At 43.6% G+C, this 27,866-nt stretch overlaps 1 protein-coding gene across 6 annotated transcripts; it reads left to right on the top strand.

Annotated features, from left to right (window-relative positions):
- The first annotated feature begins 43 nt into the window (after positions 1-43).
- On the top strand, positions 44-27,769 carry chst7 (carbohydrate sulfotransferase 7). 6 transcript variants are annotated; one of them, XM_062975337.1, is made up of 4 exons: positions 44-1,616; positions 13,326-13,392; positions 16,638-16,695; positions 27,631-27,760. In XM_062975337.1, exons 1-4 carry the CDS (start codon positions 266-268, stop codon positions 27,637-27,639), a joined length of 1,485 nt encoding a protein of 494 aa, XP_062831407.1. In that variant the 5' UTR covers positions 44-265; the 3' UTR covers positions 27,640-27,760. The 6 variants fall into 6 exon arrangements, with proteins under 6 accessions (XP_062831407.1, XP_062831408.1, XP_062831411.1 ...); XM_062975338.1 differs by lacking the exon at positions 13,326-13,392 and adding an exon at positions 6,871-6,916; XM_062975341.1 differs by lacking the exon at positions 13,326-13,392 and having other exon boundaries at positions 45-1,616.
- Positions 27,770-27,866: the final 97 nt, after the last annotated feature.

The following is a 27,866-nucleotide window of genomic DNA, read 5'->3' as shown; positions in this document are numbered from 1 at the left end:
AAACCTCGCCCCCCTCCGAAAGCCCAGGGGAAGGAAAGCAGGCGGGCGGGCGGGCGGGCGGTGGCTTTGCGCTCTGGCTCCGCTTCTCTCCGTGTGTGTCCGGCTTGTGGGCGTGTTCGGAGGGAGGCCGGGAGAGCGGGCGGGGATCAGCCTCCTTCTCCTGCCTTGCCTTGAAGTTGTGCGCGGCCAGCTGTCTCTGCGGGGCGGCCATGCCTCTCCTCCTCCTCCTCCTCCTCGGGCGGCGCTTGGAGCGGGAGGCGGCGTGATGCCGAGGCGGCGGCGGTGGCAGCCCCCTCGGCGGCGGCGCTGGGCGCTGGGCTTGGCGCTCTACACGCTCCTGGTGCTGCTCCTGGCCTCCCTCGTGGGCAGGGGCGGGAAGGGGGAGGGGGGGGAGGAGGAGGGCGGGGGAGCGTCGCCGCGCGTGTCCCGGCGCTGCCCGAGCCCGGAGGCGGCGCTGGGCGAGTGGGGCTGGGGCGAGGAATTAGAGGACGAGGGGGCGGCGGGCAACGGGACTGCCAACGGGAGCCTGGCGGTGGAGCGCGCTCCCTCCGGGCGGCGCCAGCTGTACCTGCACGCGACGTGGCGGACGGGCTCGTCGTTCGTGGGCGAGCTGTTCAACCAGCACCCGGGCGCCTTCTACCTGTACGAGCCCATGTGGCACCTGTGGCAGGCGCTGTACCCGGGCGACGCGCGCAGCCTCCAGGGCGCCCTGCGGGACATGCTGGGCGCGCTCTTCCGCTGCGACTTCTCCGTCCTGCGCCTCTACTCGCCGCCGCCTTCCTCCTCGTCCTCCTCCGCCAACCTGAGCACGGCCTCGCTCTTCGGCTGGCGCACCAACAAGGCCATCTGCTCGCCGCCGCTCTGCCCCGGGGCGGCGCTTCCCCGCGCGTCGGTGGGCCTGGTGGACGGCGCGGCCTGCGAGCGCCTCTGCCCGCCCCGCGCGCTGCGGGACCTGGAGGCCGAGTGCCGCAAGGCGCCGCTGGTGGTGGTGAAGGACGTGCGCCTCCTCGACCTCTCCGCCCTGGCGCCGCTCCTCCGCGACCCGGGCCTCGACCTGCGCGTGGTCCAGCTCTTCCGCGACCCGCGCGCCGTCCACAACTCCCGCCTCCGCGCCAAGCGCGCCCTCCTCCGCGAGAGCCTCCAGGTCGTGCGCAGCCGCCGCGGGCCCGGCCTCGCCGACGCCTTCCCGCCCCGGCAACAGCAGCAGCCCCGGGCCGAGGCTCTGCTCAGCGGGGCGTTGGAGGTGATCTGCCAGGGCTGGCTGCGCGACCTGCGGCTCCAGCGCGCCGCCCCGCCGCCCCTCCGCGCCCGCCTGGCCCGCCTCCGCTACGAGGACCTGGTGCGCGACCCCCGCGGGCAGCTGCGCCGCCTCCTCCGCTTCGCCGGCCTGCCCTCGCCGCCTGCCCTCGAGGCCTTCGCCCTGGACATGACCCGCGGCCGGGCCCCCGCGCCCGACGCCCCGCCCGCGCCCTTCCTGGTCTCCGCCCGCGACGCCCGGCACGCCCTCCGCGCCTGGAAGGAGCGCCTCAGCCGCGCCCAGGTCCGGCAGGTCGAGCGCGCCTGCGCCCCCGCCATGCGCCTCCTCGGGTACCCGCTCAGCCGCGAGGACGAGGCAGGTAGGAGCCCGGCCCGCCCCCCGCGTCCCCCAGGTGGGTCTCCCGCGCAGGCCTGGGCCCACTTGGCGGCTGAGGGGGAAAGGAAGGGGCCTGAGGCTGTGAGGAATGGCTTGAGTTGAAGTCCAAACACCTGGAGCCCAAGGTGGCTCAGGCCTGCACTGGGGTCACTCGTCCCCACCCCTGGGATCTCCTCCTGGCAAGGGGCGCTTGGCGCTGCCCTCGCCCAGGCTGCAGGCGTGTCTCTAGGGCAGGTATGGGCAAACCAAGGGCCGGGAGCCGGATGCAGCCCCTTGGGGTTCTCCTCTCTCTCACCATCCTTTCCTCCCTCCCTCTAATTTCTTCCTCTTTCCCTTCCTTACCTTCCTCTTTCTTTCTCCCTCCCTCCTTTCCACCCTTTTGTCCTTCCTTTCTTGCTTTCCTCCCGCCCTCCCTGCCTTCCCTTCAGAGCAACGGCGGCGGGGGGGGGGGGGGGGGTCGTTGAAACTTTTTTTTAGTGAATCATGAAAAGTACTGTAGTTCCATAACAAAAATCATTTAGAAATCAGGCTCCATCGATAAACATTAGTGGACACTCAAGACAGATAAACTTCAGAGAACGAACACTCGTGGGGATTTGGTTAACCAGCTAAAATTCATGAGTAAACCAGGTTTTTTTAAACCTGAAAAATTTCAGGGGGAGAGGTTGAACCCCCCCCCCCCCCCCCACACACACACAGCCTTGCTTCCTTTCTACTGTTCCTTCCTTCCATCCTTCTCTTCCTCTCTTCCTCCCTCCCTCCTTTCTTCCTGGCGGATGGTTTGCTGGGAGAAGAGAAGGTAGAGAGGGAACATGAGAAACATGTTTCTTGATTTAAAAGGGTGTCCCATTGAGGGTGTCCTTCCCTGGAGTCTTTTCTGCAGATGCCATCTATTGGGAAAGCTTTGATTGTGCCTTCCTGCATGGCAGGGGGTTGGACTGGATGGCCCTTGAGGGTCACTTCCCACTCTAGGATTCTAGGATTCAATATCAGGAGGAGGCAATGCAGGTTCTCATGGATACACTTTTTCTCTCCCATCCACCATCTCATCCTGACCAAGACCTGTATTGTTATCCCAATACCCCCATGCATATGGGATATATTGAGCATGGTGATCAGATCATGATATGAATAAACATAAGTAAGGCCTTCTCGCGGACCACCTTGAGAATTTGGCTACATGCCTGACTAATGCTAAACCTTTTGGGATCCAAACGTTTCCATCATTTCTTCACTTTCTGCCTTCAAAAGAGAAGAGGAAAGGGCAAGGAGGAGATTTGGGGAGAACCCCCGCCTTCCCAGTCCACCCACCTTGCCCCAGCCCACCATGCAGCCCCCAAGTTAGAAAGTTTGCCCATGCCTGCTCTAGGGTTACTGCAGGCATGGGCAACCTTTGGTCAGGCTGCTAGGAATTATGGGAGTTGAAGTCCAAAACCCCAGAAGGGCCCAAGTTTGCCCGTGCCTGATCTACCTCTTGGCAGGAGGAAAGTTTGGCTCTGCTCCCTGTGGATAGAGAGTTCAATGATGCCTCATATAAGTTTAGGCTGAGAATGTATCCTCACTGGGGTTGGTGTCTCCCAGGTAGGCCAGGGGCCCCACCTTTATACCCATCTTTATACCCTTCTGGTGAGCAGGAAGAATGTTTGGCTCTCCCCCCCCCCCCCCACCAGTGGCACAATGGGTTAAACCCTTGTACCGGGGAGCAGGGTGAGCTTCCGTCTGTCAGCTCCAGCTTCCCATCCGGGGACATGGGAAAAGCCTCCCACAGAACGGTAAAACATCCAGGCAACATCTTTGCAGATGGCCAATTCTCTCTCACCAGAAGCGACTTACAGTTTCTCAAGTCGCTTCTGACATGAAAAAAAAAGATTTGTGATTAGGGAATTCCCTCCTCCCCCCCCCCCCCCCCCCTGCCAAATCCATCTTTGCTGGCATCCCTTCTGGTGAGGCAGGTGGAAATTCTGGCAGGGCCAGGCTCTGCCTTCACCCTGGGGATAGAGGTAGTAGTTACACACAGTTTGCACATAAGCTGCCGATGTGTTACTAAGGTTAGCATCACCCAGTTGGACACCAGAACCTGCCTTGATCTCCATCTGCCTCCTGGCAGTTGGAAAGTTTGCCAGGACCAGGCTCTTCCCTTGTTTTTTGGACAGAGGCAGTTGCATTCTCAACTTGCACTTCGGCTGTCAATGTATCACTGAGGGTGCTATCACCCAGATATCAGTAGGCGTAAGATCTCCCTTTTCCTCTTCCCAGCTCTGTCAAGGCATCTCTTCTAGCAAGGCAGGTGGAACGTTTGGCAGGGCCAGGCTCTGCCCTCGCTCTCTGGATGGAGGCAATTCCATGCACATTTTAAGTTTAGGTTGCAGATGTATCACTAGGGCTGTTGTGAGCCAGTTAGATGCTGTGGGGCCTTTATCTCCATTTGGCATTTCTTTTGATGAACAGACAGAAGGTTGGGCAGGGCTCACTTTAGTGATAGAAGTAATTGCATGCCCAACTTGCAATTAGGCTGCGGATGTATCACTAAAGTTGATGTCATCCAGCTAGATGGGGCCCTTGATGGCGCAGTAGGTTAAACCCTTGTGCCAGCAGGATTGCTGACCGACAGGTCGGCAATTCAAATCCGGGAGAGCCGGTGAGCTCCCTGTCAGCTCCAGCTCCCCATGCAGGGACCCGAGAGCAGCCCCTCACAAGGATAGAAAAATGTCAAACATCTGGGCGTCTCCTGTGCAGTGTCTTTGCAGACGGTCAATTCTTTCACACCAGAAGATACTTGCCATTTCTCAAGTCACTCCTGACACACACACACACAAAATCCAGCTAGATGTCAAATTCTGTCTCTACCTTCCCAGCTCCTTTCCAGCATCTTCTCTAGCAAAGCAGGTGGAAGGTCTGACAGGGCCAGGGTCTGCTCTCGCCCTGGGGGTGGAGAAAATTGCATGTTCAGTGTAAGTTTAGGCTACAGGTGCATTACTAGGGTTTGTGTCACCCAGGTAGACACCAGAACCTCCTTCTGTCTCCAACCCTGGTGTTCCTTCTGCTGAGACAGGCAGAAAATTTGGAAGGACCATCCTCTCTCTTCGCTGTGTGGCTGGAGGCACACCTGGCTTGCACTTAGGCTACAAATACAGTAGAGTCTCACTTATCCGACACTCGCTTATCCAACATTCTGGATTATCCAACGCATTTTTGTAGTCAATGTTTTCAATACATCGTGATATTTTGGTGCTAAATTCGTAAATACAGTAATTATTACATAGCATTACTGCGTATTGAACTACTTTTTCTGTCAAATTTGTTGTATAACATGATGTTTTGGTGCTTAATTTGTAAAATCATAACCTAATCTGGTGTGTAATAGGCTTTTCCTTAATCCCTCCTTATTATCCAACATATTCGCTTATCCAGTGTTCTGCCGGCCCGTTTATGTTGGATAAGTGAGCCTCTCCTGTATTGAGATCTAGTGATGTCACCCAGTGCAGTAACTCATGGTGTTATTCCCCCAGTTGAGTAGGTGGTGCAGGGCAAAGGATGGAAAGTGTCACACTGAAAGAGAACCGAGGCACTTATTAAGAGTTTAAAGCACAGCTCAGCCAGAGGTATGAGGGACAGGATGTGTGAGCAGCTCTGAGGGCCACTGAAAAGCTCTGTGGAAGGGATATTTGGTGGTGTCACCCAATGCGGTAACTCATTGTGTTACCTCCCCCGGGACAGTTGGGGACAACTGAGCAAGTGGCACTGTGCAAAGGATGGAAGGTGTCTTGCTGAAATAACTGAGACAATTATTAAGACTTAACAGACACACCACAGCCACAATATGAAGGGTTATGGGGGAGAAGTATGCTCAACTTTGAGTCCCACTGAAAGTTTGCATAAGAGAGAGAAGCAAGGAGGAAGGCTAGTTTGGCTGGACACAGGGATATTGGATGGTGTCACCCAATGCAGTCAGGACCCCTGAACCCCTTCTTAGTGGCATCACTGTGGAGACCAAAGGGAAGGAAGGCAGAAAGTCACACACACACATAACTAGATGAGACAGTAGGAAAGGAAGAACTAAAAAGCAGAGTGTTACTTTCTTTGGGAAAATTATATTTTGGAGTACAGTGCCTGTGAAACCCAATTTGGATGGCCATGGTAGTAGACAGAGGGGCGGCGTTTCAAGAACTGACATTTAAAAACAAAGTTTTGGAGACTCTGTTCTCAATACTGCTTGTAAAAAGCATCTAAGGAAAAATAAGTGATGTTTTGATAGGAAAACTCCCCCACCCATGAACCAATTTCACATATTGCAGGTTCACCTTAGGGTTGCTGTAAGTTGGAAATGACTTGAAGGCACACAACACACTTTAAATTTCCGTTTTATGAAATTTAAATGCTTGTAACCCGACTTTTCAGGTGGTTGACTTATGTAGGAATGTTTGTTTGGGAGCCTATTTGAGGCTCAGCAATGAATGGTAGGCAGCATGCACAAGCAGAAAGGCAGCCTGATCATGATTGCACTTCTTTGAGTACTAATCCCATCTGATTTGCAACCCAATCCTATGCATTTGAATTCAGAACACTTTTACCATTTATACTTGTGTATAAGGTGTAATGTGTACCTCATGTGTATATGGAAGACAGCTTTTGGGGACAAAATTGTGAATTTTGACAGCTTACCCATGGATAAGTCAAGGGTTGTTCTGTAGGGAAGGAAGAATGCTAGCACTTCATCTGTTTGCCTCTGGCCATTTTCTTACCCAGGCATTCAGAAAGGCCAGAAACAGCACCATGAGGGTTAGTTCTTCTTTTAGGTCAGTGGTTCTCAACCAGTGGGTCCCCAGGTGTTTTGGCCTACAACTTCCAGAAATCCCCACCAGTTTACCAGCTGTTAGGATTTCTGGGAGTTGAAGGCCAAAACACCTGGGGACTCACAGGCTGAGAACCACTGTTTTAGGTTCTTCCAGGACAGACTCCTGCTTTTCACCACTATACTCAGAGATGGTCCCTTTTTGATTAGTTGCACTATGAATAAGTTGGCCCCAGATTTTTGTGTATCGTATTTAACTAAAAGAGAAGATCTGGAAGAGCAGTCTTCTTCTCAGCTTGTAGCATGGAGAAAAGAATCTGAGAGAGTAGCAGAATGTGACATCTCTTCAAAAAAGGGAACCTATAGAAATGTGTGCATAGTCATATCTACAGGCAAGTGCACCCCAAGAGGTTTCACGTGGATTTGTCTCTGATTATTTGAATAGGACAGCAATCTGAACCATCTTTAAAAGCAACAAAACTTCATGCCTAGTGAGTATCTTTAACAGTACTGTGTACCAAAATAGTTTATATCCATTTATTCAGCGACTGAAAACTACTCTATCAAATGTTTGCAATTGCTGTATTCTAGAAGATAAATATTGTACAGGAGATACTTATTCTGTTGAAAATCTGTTATGCACCTGGGGATCCACTGGTAATGTGCAAATTGTTCATTTAGCTGTGTCACTCTCTTTATATGTTAGCTGGTTTTGTTTTAAGCCAGGAGTCCCTAGCTGGGTCCAAATGGATAAGGAGTTACTGGATTAAGATACAGGATAACAGAGAGACTTCCCTTGTGGTTGGATAAATACTTATTGTAAAACCTCTATTTGGTTATAATGAAGTTTGTGTGTGTGTCTATGCATGCATGTATATACGAGAAAACAGCCTTAAAATGTTTAATTTATTTGTATAACTATACAATGGGATACATCAGGATTTGGAGGCTGTTTGTTTGTGGGTTTTGTGGCAGAGTGGGGAAGAGAAAGCATTGGATGACATGATAAACTAACCTTTGTTTCATTGGAGTCAAGTTAGTGTGCAAGAGCATACACACGACACAACAAACCAGGGTTCTCAAAATTCCTTGGTGTATTATAAGAACTGGGCCATTCCAGCAAGTGTCTTTGGGTAGGTCTACACTATAGATCTACTGCAGTTTGAGACTATTTTAACTGTCAAGGCTCAATGCTATTAAATCCTGGGAATTGTATTTTTGCAAGCCTTTGCTAAACTACAATTAAACTACAAATCCCAGAATTCAATAACATTGAATCATGGCAGTTAAAGTGGTGTCAAATCAATTCTACAGTGTGGATGCACCCTTAGTTAATCAAAGAAGTAATGTGCTCCTGAATAAGTTATAAGGTCTTCAGAAACATGAACATTTGGGAGTTCAGCAGATTATATTAAAATCAATTATGGTGATTAGCTTATTTTCTTAGAGGAGGGATGGATTGTCCATGCAGATGTTATGAGGGGAAGTTTTCTTCCCCAGCTTCCTGTCTTAGGAACTGATTTGCATCCTATTGTTATAACTTCCTATTTGAAAGCTGACCGGCATACAAACAAATCCCAATCAAATGTTGCTTAATTGCTACAGACCAATTTTGAATTGTTGAAGCTTTTGCAGTGGATGTTGAAGGTTTATTATAGACATCTTAGTAAACCTGCAGGGGGTATTTGAGGTTACAGTCCCAGTTGTCTAGATGATACAGAAGCCAGAGCGTGAACCTCAAATCAGGGATTATCTGGGATCAGGAATGAGCCTATACTTTAAAACTGCTGGGGCGAAAGACAGTTGCAAATAGTTATTATAATGGTCACCTCACCAGTACAGTAAGGACTTTTGGAATCTTAATAAATTTTGGACTGTCACAGTATGATACAGTGCAATAATACTTGAGAGTATTATCAGAAGAGCTGTTTTTTATTAGATATGCAAAAGGGGGTTTGGATTGTGCATGGTCTTGATTAAAGAAGTTTTGATCCATAGTTGATGCGTTCAAGGAAGGATTGCAGTAAAGGTTTCAATATTTATAGTACATACCTGTGCATGTCTATTCATAAGTGAACCTCAGGCAATAATACTACACCAATGTACAGATATACCTCAGTTAATGAAATAAATGTGTCCCTGGTTATTTCTTTAACAGTACATTTGGTCACAGAAATAAAATGGAAAGAACAGGAATTGGTTTCTATACTACAAAACAAGAACACCTAAATATGTTTCAGCAGATTTTTCAAAATCCAAAGCTAACAAAATTCACAGGTGAATTGAAACCACCAGGTCAGGTAAACTATACAAAAGTAAACAAAAATATTTTGAATCTTCAGGGAATTATCTAAAGTCGTCTTCCAAAATCCATCCAGCCTGTACTTTTCTTAAAATTCCCATTTTGGTAGCTAAATTCACAATCTCTGCTTTTTGACCATGCTGGGTTAGCTAGAATGACAGGCCTATATGCTTTCTCTCCTCTTCTGCCTGTTTTGTGCTTTTTCATGCTCTGTAGGCAGCTCTGGAGGTCATTACTGTTTGGCTTGTCAGTTGAAGGTATGCACACATGGCTATAGGAGAATCAACTAGACATAATCTTATTTTCTCCTCAGATGAAGTTTTTTTTTTTTTGCTGACAGTGCAGCTCTGTGTTTCTCTAGTCTCCTTCACTATCCACGCAATAGTGATGCTGCTAAAAGCTTCCAGCTAGACAGAGAACAAGGAAGAAAAGGGCAGACTGGGTGTATGAAGTGACTTTTTAAAGGGGAATCCATTTGTCAGAGGCCTTGTCAAGTGTGCCTATAGCTCATAGTTTCAATATGAATGATTTCTTATACCCATATTTCAAAAAAAAATAAATCCCTTTCTGGAAGTGTTTGAGACGACCTATCTTGGTCCCCTGGTGCTATTCAGTGATAAACATCCAGCCAGCTGTAGGATTCAGTATTATCTGTGTTTTCAGGTAGAAATAGAGGACCTTAGAAAATACATCTTATTGGTATGGGGTGGTGGTAATAGTGTGAAGAACTGTAATTAAACTATATTGAACTCATTATTGTCAAAGGCTTTCATGGCCGGAATCACTGGGTTGCTGTGAGTTTTCCAGGCTGCATGGCCATGTTACAGAAGCATTCTCGTCTGATATTTCACCCACATCTGTGGCAGGCATCCTCAGAGGTTGAGAGGTCTGTTGGAAACTAAGCAAGTGAGGATTTTTTTTTCAAGAACAAGAGTTCTTTCTCCCACTCTGGACATTCTACAGATATCTAAACCTCACTTACTTAGTTTCCAAAAGACCTCCTAACCTCTAAGGATGCCTGCCACAGATGTGGGCTAAATATTAGAAGAGAATGCTTCTGTAACATGTCCATACAGCCCAGAAAACACACAGCAACCCATGAACTCATTGTTTACTTCTGAGTATACATGCCTAGGATTGCTGGTGGAATTAGCTGCATGGGCATTTCCTTTTCTACAGTACTCTTGTATGGTTTCATAAATATTCAGAAGTATCTTAACTCTTTCCATGTCTTCTGAGCTGTTAACAGCCTTTTGTAAAATCTGGCCCTTTTCATCTAAACAAGGACCCTCCAGTTACCAATATGGTGTGATTACACTGCTTTGAGGCCATAGCTTCTTGAACATTTACAAAAAGATACTTGACATCCTTCTGATCTATAGAACAACAACAACAACAACAATAATAATAATAATAATAATAATAATAATAATAATAATTTGCCAACTGCAAAAGGATCTGCGCGCATCATCCGAAAATACATCACACAGTCCTAGACACTTGGGAAGTGTTCGACTTGTGATTTTGTTATATGAAATCCAGCATATCTATCTTGTTTGCTGTGTCATGCAATGTTGTTGTGTTAATAATAATAATAATAATAATACTTTATTTCTAGACCACACTCTCTCCTCGAAAGGACTCAGGGCAGTTTACACATAAACATTCAGTGCCCTAAATAAGTACAAACCACAAACTATAGAATAATACACAATAATAACAATGAACTTACAACAAAGACATTAAGAATCAAAATGAAAACAGAATAAAAATAATCCAGTAAAACAGAATAACACTGATAACATGAATTAACATCTAGATGTATACCCTAAGAAACCGTTAAAATAGATTAGAAATGGCTTTCACTGATGTTCACTTAAAATGAGAACATGGGCTTTACATGACCTATACAAAGACTTGAGGATTCTGGATGAATGGATTTTAATCTTGGACATTCTTAAAATTTTATATAATGTGATTTTATTTTGTAATGGTATCTGTTTTATATGAACTGTTGTTTTGTAGATTGTTTTATATGAATTGTTGTTTTTACATTCTTTTAGGCATTGAATTTTTGCCATTTACTGTAAGCCGCTTTGACTCTCCTCAGAGAGAAAGGCGGGGTAAAAGTGATGCAAATAAATAAATAAATAAATAAATAAAATGTATCTTAGCAGCCATGAGGTAGCAATAAATTAACCAGCGTTCTGGTGACATTCATTTAAAATGAATGTCCAAGTCCTCCTCTTCTCCATATGCTAAAGTGCATAATCCTAACCCGAATCCTCGGATTCATCAATTTTAATGCACCTGCACTTGCCTAAGAATGGCTGTGGACTGATGAACATGTTTGATTTCATGGCATTAGTAGCCTGTCAAGATACAACTGTTGGCCTACTGCTGAGCAAAAGTTGAGCAAGGTTGGAAAATTGTTGTTGATTGGGGGTGGAATAACAATTTGGATTTTTATCTTTTGGTTTCCAGTTCTTTGTGAAACAAGTATATTTTATACAGTAGCCATAAGCAATATATGGAATACTTGGGCATTAGTGGTGGCCACTTCTAAAAGCTTCCGGTAGATTTTTCTTCTTTTTCTCATTCTTTTATTTGTGTCTCTTTTTCTCTTCTTCTTTTTCCTATTTCTTCTCCTTTCTTCTCTTTTTCCTTCATCTTCTGGAGAAGGCTGTTTATAAAATAGCAGTTATACAAAGAATAATACAGAGCTTTTGGAAGAAAGCAATTATTGAAGGGGGATTATGGCAAGTTGCTGAAAGGACCCTATTTACCCGCTTGAAACAATAAATGCACTGTAAATCATTCAAGTGATAATTCTGGTTTGCTGAGAAAGAGAAAGCTTGCAAGACTGTCACAATAGCATGATGCCCAAGCCAACAAAGTTCTTGTCTTGGAATTTGATGCATTTTCTTTTTAAAAAACAAAACAGCCTCTGCACTGAAATCAAAACCTGGGACCACAAATTCTCTGGGCATTCAGTATTGACAGCAAATGAATGGTTCCAGTTTTTCCACATAAGGGCATTGTGCCATCAAGAATTTTCTTGTTTATTTGCAACATGCCTTATTTGTCTGGGGAGCCAACTCCTTTTTCCAAGTGCCTAGAATGGTAATATGGTGCCAAGAGACTATTTGATGGTGTCCTATAGGGTGACGTCAGGGGCTAAGAATACATTTTCAGTTGGAACTTGTAGTGACCCCAAAGTTTAAGCAGGACCTGTCTTTCTGGAACAGGAAAACCGAGCATATTTAAAACCACTGCATTGAAATTTCATAAAATTCTAAATGTTTGACTTGCAAAGTATTTGTCGTTCATTCTTCAGATAAAGGGGTTGCAGTGCAAATTATATTTCATTCCCCATGTGTCAACACTCCAGAATTTTAAAAGTGTAGATTGATGCCAAAAGCAGGGCATATTTAACTTTTTAGTTTGAAATTCAACCCAGTATGTTTCAATTGTCTCAAATGCCATGACTGCCTTGACCTTGAAGGAGCTGGGGGTGGCGGCAGCCGACAGGGAGCTCTGGCGTGGGCTGGTCCATGAGGTCACGAAGAGTTGGAAGTGACCGAACGAATAAACAACAACAAATTCACCAGGGAAATAAACTTTTTGAAAACAAGAGCAATAAAGTATGAATCATTTTCAGGCATGCCATTAGAAGGGGATTTGGTTTCCAGAATTGAAACAGCAGAGTAAATTAGTACAGGGATCCCAAGTTTGTGGATGGCATTGGGCATATCTGGAATTTTGAAGGAATGGAATCTTGAAGGCTAATAAGCCATCAACACTGCGAATTAAAGCTTTTAAGGGTCATAGCTCCATCCTGTAGAATCCTGGGACTTGTTTGTTGAGACACTCTGGCAAAGGTCAAATATCTCAAAAAAACCTATAAATCCCAGAACTCCATAGCATTGTGCTATGGCAGTTTAACGTGGTGCCAAGCTACTATAATTCTGCAGTGAGGATACAGCCTAAAAGTGCATAACTTGCCCAAGGTTATCCAGTAGGATGTCATGACTAACGGGGATTTGAACCTTGTTTTCCAGAGTCGTAGGGCCCTTCTACATAGCACCCAAAATGTGGAAGTTAGCAGGGTTAAGGGGGGGGGGGTGGCGGCTCTATGATGCTAGCGGTAAATCCGTGCTGATTCACTGCAATGAATGGCAAACACAAGGTTAAAACGTCCCCCTTTATCCCGATTCTGGCTGGAAAATGCATATTCACATCATTGTACATCCCTATACTTGCAAAAAACACATGCTTTCCTTCCCACCCCACCCCACCCCACCCCATCCCACCCCCCACCCCCTATGGAAGCTGCTCCAGGATGTTTGCTTTTTAAAGCTTGAAACAGCTGATCAGCTGATTGGGCTGTGAAATGGACACACAGCTGGTTTAAAGGAAGCACAAATGGAGAGCAAGAAATTCAACAGAAGTTTTTTTAAAAAGAAATTACTCCTTTATGCACTGAACCTCATTTATGCACATGCAAATCTCCTTATATTTCTATTAAGATATTTGCATATGTGTATATACAGTCCAGCATATAACAGTGTGATTTTTTTTTTTAAAAAAACATTCAGCTGGATGTCCTCCGTCCAACCTTCATCTTGTTCTTTTACAGAGGAAGCCTGCGAAGATTGTTACCAGGTGAGAGTATAGCGGAATCAGTAGCGTCCAGATAACACCATGTGCAAAAGACTCAGACCAGGCAGAGGAATTGAAATGAACAAAGGAACTTTACTCTTGCTTGTAGAGTTGAAATATAAAACAGTTCTGCAATCATACAATGTCCATGTAGTTGCATAAGATCAATAACCAATCAATCAGCATTCAATATATACAGCATAGCATATTCAAAACAGCTACTTGACCGTAGCTAGAGAGCCCTGTCTTTTTCAGTGCTCTCCCTCCAAGCTCAAATTCCAACTGACAATCCCAGCCACCTGCCATCAAACAGATACATTGTTTTAGGCGTGGCCTTGCCTCTGCAAAAAAAGCTCAGCTCCCTTTTTGCAGAGAAAGCAAGCAACTTTGCAAGGATTTCTTTGCAGAGATTTCTTTACACACACACATAGCAATTTGGCACAACAAAGATGGCAGGGGACCCTATCCCGGGACGGACAGGTCTGTCTGGGGACCTGCAGTCAGGTCCTGGGATTTTTTAACCCCCATTTTAAACCTGGGTTTTCATGCTGTCTGGAAGCACCCATAGTCTAGTACAGGCATGGGCAAACTTAGGCCCTCCATGTGTTTTGGACTTCAACTCCCACAATTCCTAACAGCCTACTGGCTGTTAGGAATTGTGGGAGTTGAAGTCCAACACACCTGGAGGGTCAAAGTTTGCCCATGCCTGGTCTAATACACCACACTGGCTTCATCATACATGTCTACTCAGATGTAAGTCCCATTATATCAAATGAATGTGACATAGATTGCCGTGGAATCACAGAAATAAATATAAAAAGAACAATCCTATTAGCTCTAGCGAGTGTTTCTGCATCCTGAACATTTCCATGATACTTCTAAATTGGTGAAATTTTCTGGAATATCCCAGTTTGAGCCCTGATATCTATATTGACGAAACCAAATAGAAATCACTCCCCAATCACTTTTTTGTTCTTGAAACAATGTGCCTGTGCCTAGTGTTGATTGGCTTGCTCCCATGCATATCCACCAGGAAAATGTGGACAGTCTGCCTGAAGAAAGGGGAGGCTAAAGACAGATAACTTCATCTGTCTTTACTTTGCTGATATGCACTTCTTTTGTTTTAATTGTGAATCTTGGTTCAGCTGAATCCAAAAAAGGGCCTCCGGTGAAGATCTAAACTGGTAAGCTGGTTCACAGTGGAAAACAGAATCCTGTTTATATGTCATCCTTAGGTTGTTCTTTTCTTTAAAGAATAAATTTAATACTTTGTCTTCTGGTTGCCAGCAAACTGGAAGTCAGAACAGAGTAATATATTCCACACGAGCAATTCCAGTTAACTTGGCAGCTGTGTTCTGCATTAGATTATATTTCTGAGAAGAGGCAGCCCTGTGTATGATGCATTGTTAGCAAAATATAGGAGAGAATTCCTTTTTTGGGAAAATGACCGCCATATTTATTTTTACTATGTGTTTAACACACAAAGTATCTGGCAGTTGTGTAGCAGCTTTACGCCATTGTCTTTGCATTCTTCAAGCACAAAGAAATGGCTGTTTAATATTTTAAAAGCCACTTGGGAGTTCATTGAAATGAAACATATGAAGTTGATGCCAGTTTTCTTATGAACTTGATGCTAGTTTGGGAAGCTGGCATACATATTCAGTATGCTGTCCAAATGCTGCTAGCCATGGATTTTGGTGATATTTGATGTGTGTATGTGGATGTTTTCTAAGATCAAAGACTTTGCATTTCCAAAATACTGAATTGTTAGTTCAAAGTAGAACAAACCCATTAAATCTGCTTAATTTACACCAGCCATTTGATTTAGTCACAATGCTTGTCTAATTTTGTAAGATAAAGTTGTATATGTTATATTTTGTGTCTGTCAATGAGATCCCCCTCCAAACTCTTGTATTATTGATGAGGTATCTGGATCTTATTAACATTACAATATCGAATCATCCAGATGTGCATTTTTTTGAAAGTCAGTATGTATTTATTGTTGTTAATTGTCAACATGTGATTAAATGTATAGTGACCCTATGAATGAGAGACCTCCATAACATGTTAGGAATAGCTCGGGTCTACCCATTTCTAATTCAGTTTTCTTCTTGGGAGGTCTTTTGCCTTCCCAAGCTATCTTTTCTTTTCTTGTGAATCATGTTATCTCATGATATGCCCAAAGTATAACAGACTCCTTTTAGCATCTTTGCTTCTAGGGAGAGTTCAGGTTTGATTTCCTCTGGGAGCCATTTATTTACCTGTACAAAAGTGTTTATATTTTCACTACTATTAGATCTGAACTGACAGAATATGTAGGATTTTTAAAAAAATCCTATATGCATATCGACTTTTGTCAACCAGTTTTTCCCCCCGTTTCAGGACCGACTTGAGAAACTGCAAGTCGCTTCTGATATGAGATAATTGGGTGTCTGCAAGGAAGTTGCCCAGGGGGCGCCCGGATGTTTGATGTTTACCATCCTATAGGAGGCTTCTCTCATGTCTCCACATGGGGAGCTGAAGCTGACAGAGAGAGCTCACCCGCTCTTCCCGGATTCAAACCGCCGACCCTGCCCGCACAAGGGTTTAAACCATTAAGCCACTGGGCTGCCATCAGCCAGTATAAGTGCCAAATAGTCACAAATGTTGAAGTGAAGGTCCTTTTTCTTGTGAAACTTGGAATTGATGGGGAGGTTAGAAAGTCAGAGATTTCCCCCTTCCTTCTTTATAATCTGCTACTGGAGAAGGAAGTATAGCTATATAGGTTGGTAATATTGTATGTTCTCTCATTGCTTTTCAATTTGGAATAGTTGGAAGTGATTTCTTCCCTCAGCTCTTCTATAACGGTAAGGATGTGTGATGTCATCTGCTTGTGCATAATGTATAAATAAACCTTGGCAAATGTAAGTAAAACACTTTTCCTGAATACTAAGTGTTGCACATTAGCTACAAAAATATAGTATTTTTCATTAGAACTGAGTGGGCATATATGTAAGAAGAATTCTGAACCAGGTCAGGTATAAAGGAAGCTAAAGAAAGTAGAAGCATTGCTTACTTTGATTCCCACATTTCTTCTGATGCAAAATTATTCTTTTTAGTAGCTTCTGGATTAATGCAAATAATGAGTTTAGCATTACATTGCTATAAATCTAGGCTGCCTAAAACTATAAACTGTTTTTTAAAAAAAGAAAATATTTTGTTGTAGAACTTGGGTGCTAAAAGATTCCCATTTACTATATTTTACATAGTCCCTTTGCTGAACTGAAAGAGATGTTGTGCTGTGTCGTGACCTTGGCTTCACAACAGGTTAGTCTGATTAACCTCTTATCAAAGCGAAAGAGCAGCAAAGGTATTTAGGACGAGGAAAGTACTGAAGCATAAGCTCTGACAGTGACCTAGATTACTACCTAACAGCACTGAGCGGAAGCATACATTTCACTCGTTACTTACAGAAAATATATTAAACAGCCTTGTGTGCCACACACCTGATGGGACTTCCACTGTATTGCTAACATCAGCACGATCATACCTGTTATTGGCCTCCAGCTGACTACTTGATCACTGAGCATAAAAATAAACATTTTTATGTATGGGTGGCAGTTAGCCATTTATCTGGGACTGAAATCGTATTGAATTTACCAACACTTTCAGTAGATACTCAGAATACCACTGGAAAACAAAGCTAAAAATATAGCTAGAGAAATATCTGGCTGTAAATTTCTTCATGAGAGGACAGTAGGAAAAAAAATCTCCCTTTGTATAAATTATTGCATTATAAATAATGCAAAGAAACATTTGCCCCTGCTATCAAATCCCTTTGCAATAGGAACTCCCTTCTTCATTGTGATTCTCAACCTGGGGTCCCCAGAGGTTTTAGCCTTTAACTCCCAGAAATCCTAACAGCTGGTAAACTGACTGGGATTTCTGGGAGCTGTAGGCCAAAACACCTGGGGACCCACAGGTTGAGAAACAATGATGTAGATCCTATGTGAAGCATCCCGTTGCAGACAGTTCTCTGTATTGACTTTTGTGATGTTTGAATGCCATATAACATCATTGCAGCATAGGCAATGGTTTGCAGCAGAACTTTCAAAACTCGGTGTCATGATACGTTTATGGGTTGACTGCAGTGTGTAGTGTGTCACACAAACGTAACGAGAAGTGACAAAATATTGGAACTGTATGTTATAATCTTATGAATGATATATTTTTAATAATCTAAATGAAAGGTTTCATGAGATATGTTGTGTCCCCATACATTTTGTTATTATAATTTATGTATGTATCTATATCTCTTATAAGGGTTTGGTGTAACCTCTGGTTTGCTAGTAAATCTGAATTACTGTGTTGCAAAATGATGCATGTTTAAAAAGTGTGTCACCAACATGAAAGATCTGGTTTGGAGGGTGGCTACTTTACTAAATACAAATATATTTAGTTATCAGTCTGTAGAATGGTATCTTTGGAACTCTGCTTTTGACATTACAGCTTGCTTAACTATAAATGTTTTATCTTTGTTTCTATAAGAAGTTAACCATGCATATATTTAAGGTTTTTTTTCTTTTATATATTTAAAATTGGTTTTATTATATTTTTCTGCATAACTATATTCAAGGTAGGTACAGATAAAGGTTTCCCCCTGACATTAAGTCCAGTCATGTCTGACTCTGGGGTTGGTGCTCATCTCCATTTCTAAGCCAAAGAGCCGGCGTTGTTTGTAGACACCTCCAAGGTCATGAGTTCACGCAGAGGTGAGGAGAGGAAGCAGGAAAGCAGCTTGCTCCTTGGTTTAGGTAAGGCCTGTCTAATAATTCCTTAAAAACCTGAGAGTGTGCACTCTTTTCTTAGATTGCCTACTCTTTTCTTAGATAGCCTTAAAAGCCTTAAAAACCTGTGTTTGTTGGACTCTTTTACCTTTAAAAACCTGAGTCTGGGCTGATTCTTGAGTGTGGGCTAGCTGTAATTAAGGCTTGCTGTTCTGCCATTGTTTGGAAGGTGAGGCAAGGCTATTGTTATTGAAAGTGTTGGCTTCCTGTTGAAGCTTTCTGAGCCAGAGTTCACGCAGAGGTGAGGAGAGGAAGCAGGAAAGCAGCTTGCTCCTTGGTTTAGGTAAGGCCTGTCTAATAATTCCTTAAAAACCTGAGAGTGTGCACTCTTTTCTTAGATTGCCTACTCTTTTCTTAGATAGCCTTAAAAGCCTTAAAAACCTGTGTTTGTTGGACTCTTTTACCTTTAAAAACCTGAGTCTGGGCTGATTCTTGAGTGTGGGCTAGCTGTAATTAAGGCTTGCTGTTCTGCCATTGTTTGGAAGGTGAGGCAAGGCTATTGTTATTGAAAGTGTTGGCTTCCTGTTGAAGCTTTCTGAGCCAGAGTTCACGCAGAGGTGAGGAGAGGAAGCAGGAAAGCAGCTTGCTCCTTGGTTTAGGTAAGGCCTGTCTAATAATTCCTTAAAAACCTGACGGCGCTCGCGAACCCACCACTACAGCAAAACACATTCTTACAGTATATACAATAAACAAAACAACTTTAAAAATACACACACAGGAAGGGGATAGCATTTTGCCCATAACACACACAATCCTCCTCGGTCACTTCACTCACCAAGAGATGGACCAACAGCAAATACTTGCCACCACATGCACCAGCTGTGGCATGTTCTGCTTTTTCACACAAAAACTAGTCAACTACATCTGCTCCAAATGCAAACAGATGACTCTGATGGAGCAGAGGATCCAACAGCTCGAGCACCGTATTAAGACCCTTAAGGACATTCAGGCACTCGAGCTCTTCTTGGACACTGCACAACACACTGCTGTAGATCTGCAGCCTGCATCACACCAACACCACCATGAACATGATCAGGAACCTTATGGGGAGATCAACTCACAGGTAGACAACCCTCAGGCTTGGAAGGAGGTCACCCATAGAAGGAGACACAGGACCAGGCAGCCTCCGCAGAACTCCTCTGCTCAGCTGCATTTACACAACAGATTTGAAATTCTAACACCATTAACATACAATCAGGAAACACATCTTGTGGAGGACCACAGTTTCTTAGATACCACTCAGTGGGCCACCCTTGATCAATGTGCAGGGGATAGCCCGGACAGTGCATCACCACATTCACACTTATGTAATCATGCAAATGCTCCATCCCCAATCGTAGACCAGGAGCAACAGGAACATCCTTGGGAGAGTAATGGGCTCTCGGATGTATCTCAATGGATTGTCATTGATGAATGCACTGGGGATGTTGAGGAGGAGGACAACACTTTACACCTGCATGATTCACTTCAACAGGAACACTCTTCAGGGGACATACACACTGTCTTGCACAAAAGGGACCCTGTCAATCCTCAAAGGAAACAGGTCTTGGTAGTAGGTGACTCCCTCCTTAGAGGAACGGAAGCCATCATTTCCAGACCGGATGGGATGGCTCGAGAAACATGCTGCCTCCCGGGGGCAAAAATACACCATATCACTCAGAGGCTCAGCAGGCTCCTAAAGCCCCATCACCCTCCCCACCTTATGTTGATTCATGTAGGTACCAATGACACCGCTAGGCATACTTTTCAAAAGATCACAAATGATTTTCGAGCTCTGGGAACAAAGCTAAAACTGTATAATGTACATGTGATCTTTTCATCCCTCCTCCCCGTTGTAGGACACGGCTCTACAAGGGCCGGAAAAATAGTACAGGTCAATAACTGGCTCAGAAAATGGTGCCAAGAGGAGCATTTTGGCTTCCTTGACCATGGTCTACTCTTCCAGGAGGATGGCCTATTGGCAAGTGATGGGGTGCATCTCACACAAGCAGGAAAACATCTTTTTGCACACAGACTCACAAACCTCATCAGGCGCACTTTAAACTAGATCCACTGGGGGAGGGGAACAACAGCCTGGCGAACACTATATTACCCACAACCACAGGGAACCGCCAAAAGGCTAAACGGAGGGCTGCACAAACACAGCAAGGACCAAGTACGGAGAGCACAATAATCCCAAATAAACAGCTCAAGGGGAGGTCACAGGGGCTTACATGTCTTTACACCAACGCTCAGAGCATGGGAAATAAGCAAGACGAACTCCAACTCTTAGCACAGCACCACACATACGATGTCATAGGCATCACTGAAACCTGGTGGGATGACTCCCATCACTGGAATGTAGCCATTGAGGGCTATAACCTCTTTCACAGAAATAGAACAAAAAGGAGAGGAGGGGGAGTAGCTTTATATGTCAAAAACAGTTACGTTGCAGAAGAAATGCAAGACTGTAATCTGGGAAACCAGCTAGAAAGCATCTGGATAAGAATCAAGGGAACCGGGACTCAAAAAGATCTTGTTGTGGGTGTCTACTACAGACCTCCGAGTCAGGATGAAGGACTTGATGAAGCCTTCTGTCAACAGCTGACCAAACAGGCACAAAGAAGAGATATAGTAGTCATGGGCGATTTCAATTATTCCGATATCTGCTGGAAAACAAACTCAGCCAAGAGTACAAAGTCCAACAAATTCCTCACTTGCCTTGCAGACAACTTTATGGTCCAGAAGGTAGAAGAGGCAACAAGAGGATCAGCAACTCTTGATCTAATCTTAACAAATGTGGAAGACCTGATCAATACAGTTGAAGTGGTGGGATCCTTAGGGGCAAGTGACCATGTGCTCCTGGAGTTTGCAATACAAAGGAATGCTGAAACTAAGACAAGTCAAACACGCATTCTCGACTTTAAGAGAGCTGACTTCCAAAAAATGAAGGAATTACTGAGCGGCATTCCATGGACACCAATATTAAAAAACAAGGGAGTTAAGGATGGATGGGAGTTTTTCAAAAGTGAAATACTCAAGGCGCAAATGCAAACAGTGCCAACAAAGAAGAAAAATAAGACAAGTGCAAAGAAGCCAGAATGGATGTCCAAAGAACTTCTAACTGAGCTAAAGCTCAAAAGTGACATGCACAAGAAGTGGAAAAGGGGAGAAATCACCAAAGAAGAATTCAAACGTATAGCCAACACCTGTAGGGAAAAGGTTCGCAAGGCTAAAGCACAAAATGAGCTCAGGCTTGCCAGGGACATAAAAAACAACAAAAAAGGCTTTTTTGCTTACGTTGGTAGAAAAAGGAAGAAAAAGGAGGCGATAGGGCCTCTGCAAGGAGAAGATGGGGTGATGGCGACAGGGGACAGGGAAAAGGCAGAACTGCTCAATGCCTTCTTTGCCTCGGTCTTCTCACAAAAAGAAAGCCATCTTCAACCTCAGCAACATGTAATGGGCGAAGGATTGGGGGAACTCCAACCCCAAATAGGGAAACAAGTTGTCCAGGAACACCTGGCCTCTCTAAACGAATTCAAGTCCCCAGGGCCAGATCAGCTACATCCAAGAGTATTGAAGGAATTAGCGGAAGTTATTTCAGAACCACTAGCAATTATCTTCGAGAGTTCTTGGAGAACGGGAGAAGTCCCAGCAGATTGGAGGAGGGCGAATGTGGTCCCTATCTTCAAGAAGGGAAAAAAGAACGACCCAAACAATTACCGTCCGGTCAGCCTCACATCGATACCAGGCAAGATTCTGGAAAAGATCATCAAGGAAGTGGTCTGCGAACACTTAGAAACAAATGCGGTCATTGCTAATAGTCAACACGGATTTACCAAAAACAAGTCATGCCAGACTAATCTGATCTCTTTTTTCGATAGAGTTACGAGTTGGGTCGATACAGGGAATGCTGTGGATGTAGCCTACCTGGATTTCAGTAAGGCCTTCGACAAAGTCCCCCACGACCTTCTGGCAAATAAACTAGTAAAATGTGGGCTAGACAAAACTACGGTTAGGTGGATCTGCAATTGGCTAAGCGAACGAACCCAAAGGGTGCTCACCAATGCGTCATCTTCATCATGGAAAGAAGTGACAAGTGGAGTGCCGCAGGGCTCCGTCCTGGGCCCGGTTCTGTTCAACATCTTTATTAACGACTTAGACGAAGGGTTAGAAGGCACGATCATCAAGTTTGCAGACGACACAAAACTGGGAGGGATAGCTAACACTCCAGAAGACAGGAGCAGAATTCAAAATGATCTTGACAGACTAGAGAGATGGGCCGAAACTAACAAAATGAAGTTCAACAGGGACAAATGCAAGATACTTCACTCCAATTTTGGGCACCACAGTTGAAGGGAGATGTTGACAAGCTGGCAAGCGTCCAGAGGAGGGCGACTAAAATGATTAAGGGTCTGGAGAACAAGCCCTATGAGGAGCGGCTTAAAGAGCTTGGCATGTTTAGCCTGCAGAAGAGAAGGCTGAGAGGAGACATGATAGCCATGTACAAATACGTGAAGGGAAGTCATAGGGAGGAGGGAGCAAGCTTGTTTTCTGCTGCCCTGCAGACTAGGACACGGAACAATGGCTTCAAACTACAGGAAAGGAGATTCCACCTGAACATCAGGAAGAACTTCCTCACTGTGAGGGCTGTTCGACAGTGGAACTCTCTCCCCCGGGCTGTGGTGGAGGCTCCTTCCTTGGAGGCTTTTAAGCAGAGGCTGGATGGCCATCTGTCGGGGGTGCTTTGAATGCGATTTCCTGCTTCTTGGCAGGGGGTTGGACTGGATGGCCCATGAGGTCTCTTCCAACTCTACTATTCTATGATTCTATGATTCTATGATTCATGTGGCTGGCATGACTGCATGGAGCACCGTTAGCCCTCAGTAAAATAATTCAAAATCATGAGATAAGTTAACAAAATACAAACAAGCAATAATTTGACAAAATCTAGGGATTGAAATGTGGGAGAAGCCTCACTGGAATAAATATTCTACCTCATCTGCCAAAAGGCAGGAAGCTAGAAGACCAGCAAGAATACCACAACTGAGGTCTTTCATATGCGTAAGATTTCAACTTAATATTAAAGATGCAAATTGAGAATGTATAAGTTTAAGGGATGAGATCAAAAGACAGGTAATCACTCAGTGTAGATGACAATGCCCAGGTAAAGGTGAGCAGGCTAAAACTTGTGGGTGTTAGTCCTTTTCAACCACCCTGGACCAAATGAGCCACCAGTATGATTCAGTATAAATCAGTTTCCTAATATTCCCTAATAGCACAAAGAATGCTCTCTCAGGTCTTCCATTTCTTGCTTCTGTTGAAACAGAACTTAAGTGAACCCATTTTTATTGCGAACTGACAACAGATATATTTTGCAAGATTAATGTGAAATACAGTACCCAGCATAACTGGTATGAAATGAATCTTTAAAAGGACCCCCTCCCCCCTTTAATACAATATGTGACCTGGAAAAAATGAAGGAAGTTTACCTGCAAATTAATTCATTCCTTTGTGCCTCAATAACCATAGACTAAAATCAAACATATTTTTCTCAAATACTGTGTTTCCATTTGAAATAGTTTTCCTCAACTAAATTTAAGTATTATCCTTTTCACCTTTAGATATCTTGATCAAACTAAGTCAAATATTTACATCTTTGTGGTTAAATTACATCTTGTTCTGTTTTTCAGCCTCACGTAATACTTCTTTTCACAGTATAGAATTTCCTGAAATAGAAGCCTTAGAAAAGTGTTGTCTTTAATTAAGAACTTAAGTGGATGCCTATTTCTCAGATAACAAGATAAGAACACACAGGCCCTTGTCTTACTCTGTTTCTTTGTATGAGGCAGTGAGACTATTTCAGTGTTAGTGAGCCAGGATAACATACCAGTCACATTGTTTGAAAATGTTCCTTGGTTAAAGACATCACTTTTCATACAGTACTTTCTACTTAGCTGAAATCTTCGTTGTGATGTTTCTAGAGCAGTTAGACATTGCTAACCCCCTTTATCAATGTAATGAAAATTATACTTTAATTTTAGTAGTTGTGACCAAAGAGAAAATAGTAGCCAAACTACTTTACTAGGAAAGCCAAACAAAATATTGTTTGGGTTGTTGTATGTTTTCCGGGCTGTATGGCCATGTTCTAGAAGTATTCTCTCCTGACGTTTCGCCCACATCTATGGCAGGCATCCTCAGAGGATGCCTGCCATAGATGTGGGCGAAACGTCAGGAGAGAATACTTCTAGAACATGGCCATACAGCCCGGAAAACATACAACAGCCCTGTGATCCCGGCCATGAAAGCCTTCGACAACAAAATATTGTTTGTTGGAAACAGGTTTCTATTGTTGATCAGTGTTAGGCTGCTTTCATAAGTTATGCTAACTTTTGTTTATTGTGGCTGTCTGTCATGGAGAGTAATTTTGTCCCAATCAAGACTTCCATTACAATGAGGGCGGAGAACATATGGCTCCCCAGATGTTGTTGGATGATAGATTTCATCAGGAGTCCAACAGACAGGCTGAGAGCCATAGATTATCCCAATATTAGAGGCTAGAGGGCGTTTCATGCTTGAGGTCAGCTAAGGACTAGGCTATATTCGGAAAAAAGGAAAGTTCAATCTGTGCTTTTGTAAGATAAGCTTTTTTTTCTTTTATCCCTGATTTTAAAAAGGAACTGTTACATATACCTGGACTGCTCTGATTTCTGTTACAGGCTGTTCACAGTGGGTGCTTTTTAGTATTACTAGCCATTTTTCATAGAAGAGCTTCCGAATTAACAAAGCAAAAATGATGACCAAGCATTTGAAATTCAGATTTTCCTATCATAACTTTCATATACAGGATTCCTGAGGGTCTTATCTCATGATATTAGCTCCAATTTGGAAAGGCACCTAATGGAATAAAATGTTCAGAATCTCTATTACACACTTCGGTGGTTTGTAGTATTTGTCTAACAGGGCTTCCAAATTGGGCTGCTGCTACAGCTATGAGTAGCACCAGAAACTAATTTTTCTTCATTTTCTGACTATGCGTGCTTCAGGGGAAAACGAAAGATTAAAGTTGAAAGTAAACATTAATGTAGATGTGGAATCTCATTTTAACTTTAAAGACGTGAGATTAATTTGTTAGAGGCTTACTTTCAACTACTTTTGATGTGTAGTCCGATGGGGAAATCTAATCTGAACAAAGTGTTTCCTGGGCTGAAACATGTATTCCTTGTCAATGGGCATTTAGTTCAAATGAGAGAAAAAAATGTAAACATGGTTTTATTTTCTAGCCCTGATTACATTAGTCTGTGTGCACCCAACTGGTTTCAGCTAGCATACCACATGGCACTTGCATTTCACACTGCCAGATAACATGGAAAAAAAGGCTTCAGACCTAATTCTGTTGGAAGTTGTAGATGTAAATAAATAGAAGCTTTACCATGGCTTCTGAACCAAAGTTTACCCTGCAGTGTAATAACATGCCATTCAGGTTTGTGAAATAAGTAACATTAACTTTACTTCACTTCAATAGATCAAACAGCAATAATATATACAGTAGTCTCTCTGGTTTCTTAGAGAGAATAGAGGGAATAAAAAGTCCTTTAAAAATAGTCTTTAAATATGCCTCATAGCCTTAAAAATGACCAGGCTTCAGAGAGTCAGCAGCCATTAATTCCCTAGCTGTTTCTAGTCAGTGCTCTCTGAGGTAAAAATGCCTGCTCAAACTGTTTCTCTCAGCAGCAAGTCAGAGACAGTAGCCAATCAGAATGTTGGCTCCTGGCACGCTTAGCCAATCAGCTGCCAACACATGCCTTTCCAGCCAATCCATTACATCATAGTGCCTTTTACAAATCCCCACAAATTCTATTTTTTTTCCTTCCCACTAATAGAGCCCAGGGATTAAACAGGGATTTCCCATACAACAGTACTCATTCATAACGTATATTTTTCATTCACATCATTGCGCTGCTTAGGGTTTTGTACTGAACCCACATTTAATTTCCTTTGCAAAAATATTTGTAATTCATACAAAAATTTACTGATAACTCATTGAGAAAAATGTAATAGCTGTGTTTTGTCAGAGGAACTCGCTGCTTCGGCTGAGAACTGTAAAATTGTTTTATGTGTAGCTTACATACACAGGGCCAATTTAGGAATTATCACAGAAACATAGGCAATGTAAAGTAGATGGATACAAGTGGGGAACGAGAGCGATTACATACAATTTTCTCTCTCTTTGTTGTTAAATTGTTAAATATACATACTGTATATATCGCCTATGTTATCTTCTAAACTTCCTCATGAGGAAAAGTAGTTACGTTATACTCTACTTGTTCGACCCAAATAAAAGAAAAAGAAACACAGCGACCTTCTATATACCAGGTCAAGATAATCAGGCCATTATGCAGGTTGGATTGACCCAACCCTGATTGGCTGTTGCTTCTCAGAGCTTTGAAAGGAACCTCCTACCTGGAGGATGTTTTGCAGGCAAAGCTGGTGCTCTCAAAGTTGCAAACCATCACCTGATCTCTCTAGCTTTTACATCGCTTCTTTTGGAAATTATATTGTCATATGGTTCATAAGCGCAGTACAATCATGGAGTGATATTCAGTTTCACTCATCCTCATCTGAAAAAATATGTTTTCCTTATGCATTGTGTAGATCAGTGGTTCTCAACCTGTGGGTCCCCAGATATTTTGGCCTTCAACTCCCAGAAATCCTAACAGCTGATAAACTGGCTGGGATTTCTGGGAGTTGTATGCCAAAACCTCTGGAGACCCACAACTTGAGAACCACTGGTGTAGATCACCAAGCATGATTCTATGGTATGCTTCCATTGGAAGTGATTTATTTCAGTAGGTTTGCTATTTGCAGATCTGCATTTCCACAAATCCAGTAGTATATCCTCCACAAATAAGGGGGTTGTCTTGTAGTAACGTTAAGGTATTAGTGATAAAATGGGATCCCAAATAGAGTGAAGGAACAAATATGTCACAAACAGAATGTCCAGGTCAGGCCTATGAGAAAAATAAGAACTACAGCCAGTATTTGCTTCAGTTCAAAACATACTAGTGTTAGCTTTACTAGAAATTCAGATTTATAATGTAAAATTAATGACTTATTGTGGCATAACGTAGCTTAATCTCAAGAGAATATGGTGGCTGATTAGAGTTTTATTACACTGTTGTTGTTGTTATGTGCCTTTGAGTTGTTTCTGACTTACGGTGGTCCTAAGGTGAACCTATCACGGGGCTTTCTAGGGTTGAGAGTGTGTGGCTATCCCAAGGTCACCCAATGGTCTCCATAGCCAAGTGGGGAATTAAACCCTGGTCTCGAGTGCCATGGTCCAATGCTCAAACCACGACATAACGATGCACTTTCATTGGGGAGGTAAATTCATGTAGCTGGTTAAAGTCTAAAGCCTCAAACTTTCTTTTGACAGGTTAATTGACCAGCAGCAAACCTGTGACAGAGGCAATGGAAGAGCACCCATGCATTCCACAGACATTGGAGCCCTCAGTAAATTGCAACTACTGCAGGTTCTGCATGACAAAATGACTTCTGAATTTCACTGTAAAAACTTTCTAAAAGGAAAGTCACACGATACACCGTGGGTACTACCAGTGATCACTTCATCTCTCAACCTCATCATGTTGGTATATGATCAGCTTTACATTC

This window comes from Anolis carolinensis, chromosome 3, assembly GCF_035594765.1.
Source record: "Anolis carolinensis isolate JA03-04 chromosome 3, rAnoCar3.1.pri, whole genome shotgun sequence".
Taxonomy (NCBI): Eukaryota; Metazoa; Chordata; class Lepidosauria; order Squamata; family Dactyloidae; genus Anolis; species Anolis carolinensis.
The sequence above is the reverse complement of the archived record's forward strand: the minus strand, read 5'-3'. Positions and strand labels throughout refer to the sequence as shown.

What these genes read in the sequence shown, in the direction of transcription:
- chst7 (XM_062975337.1), top strand. Translation starts at nt 266, where the DNA reads ATGCCGAGGCGGCGGCGGTGGCAGCCCCCTCGGCGGCGGCGCTGGGCG. An exon ending in CAGCCGCGAGGACGAGGCAG is followed by an intron (nt 1,617 to 13,325) that starts GTAGGAGCCCGG and finishes AAAAACATTCAG; the next exon opens with CTGGATGTCCTCCGTCCAAC. An exon ending in CCTGCGAAGATTGTTACCAG is followed by an intron (nt 13,393 to 16,637) that starts GTGAGAGTATAG and finishes TATTTTACATAG; the next exon opens with TCCCTTTGCTGAACTGAAAG.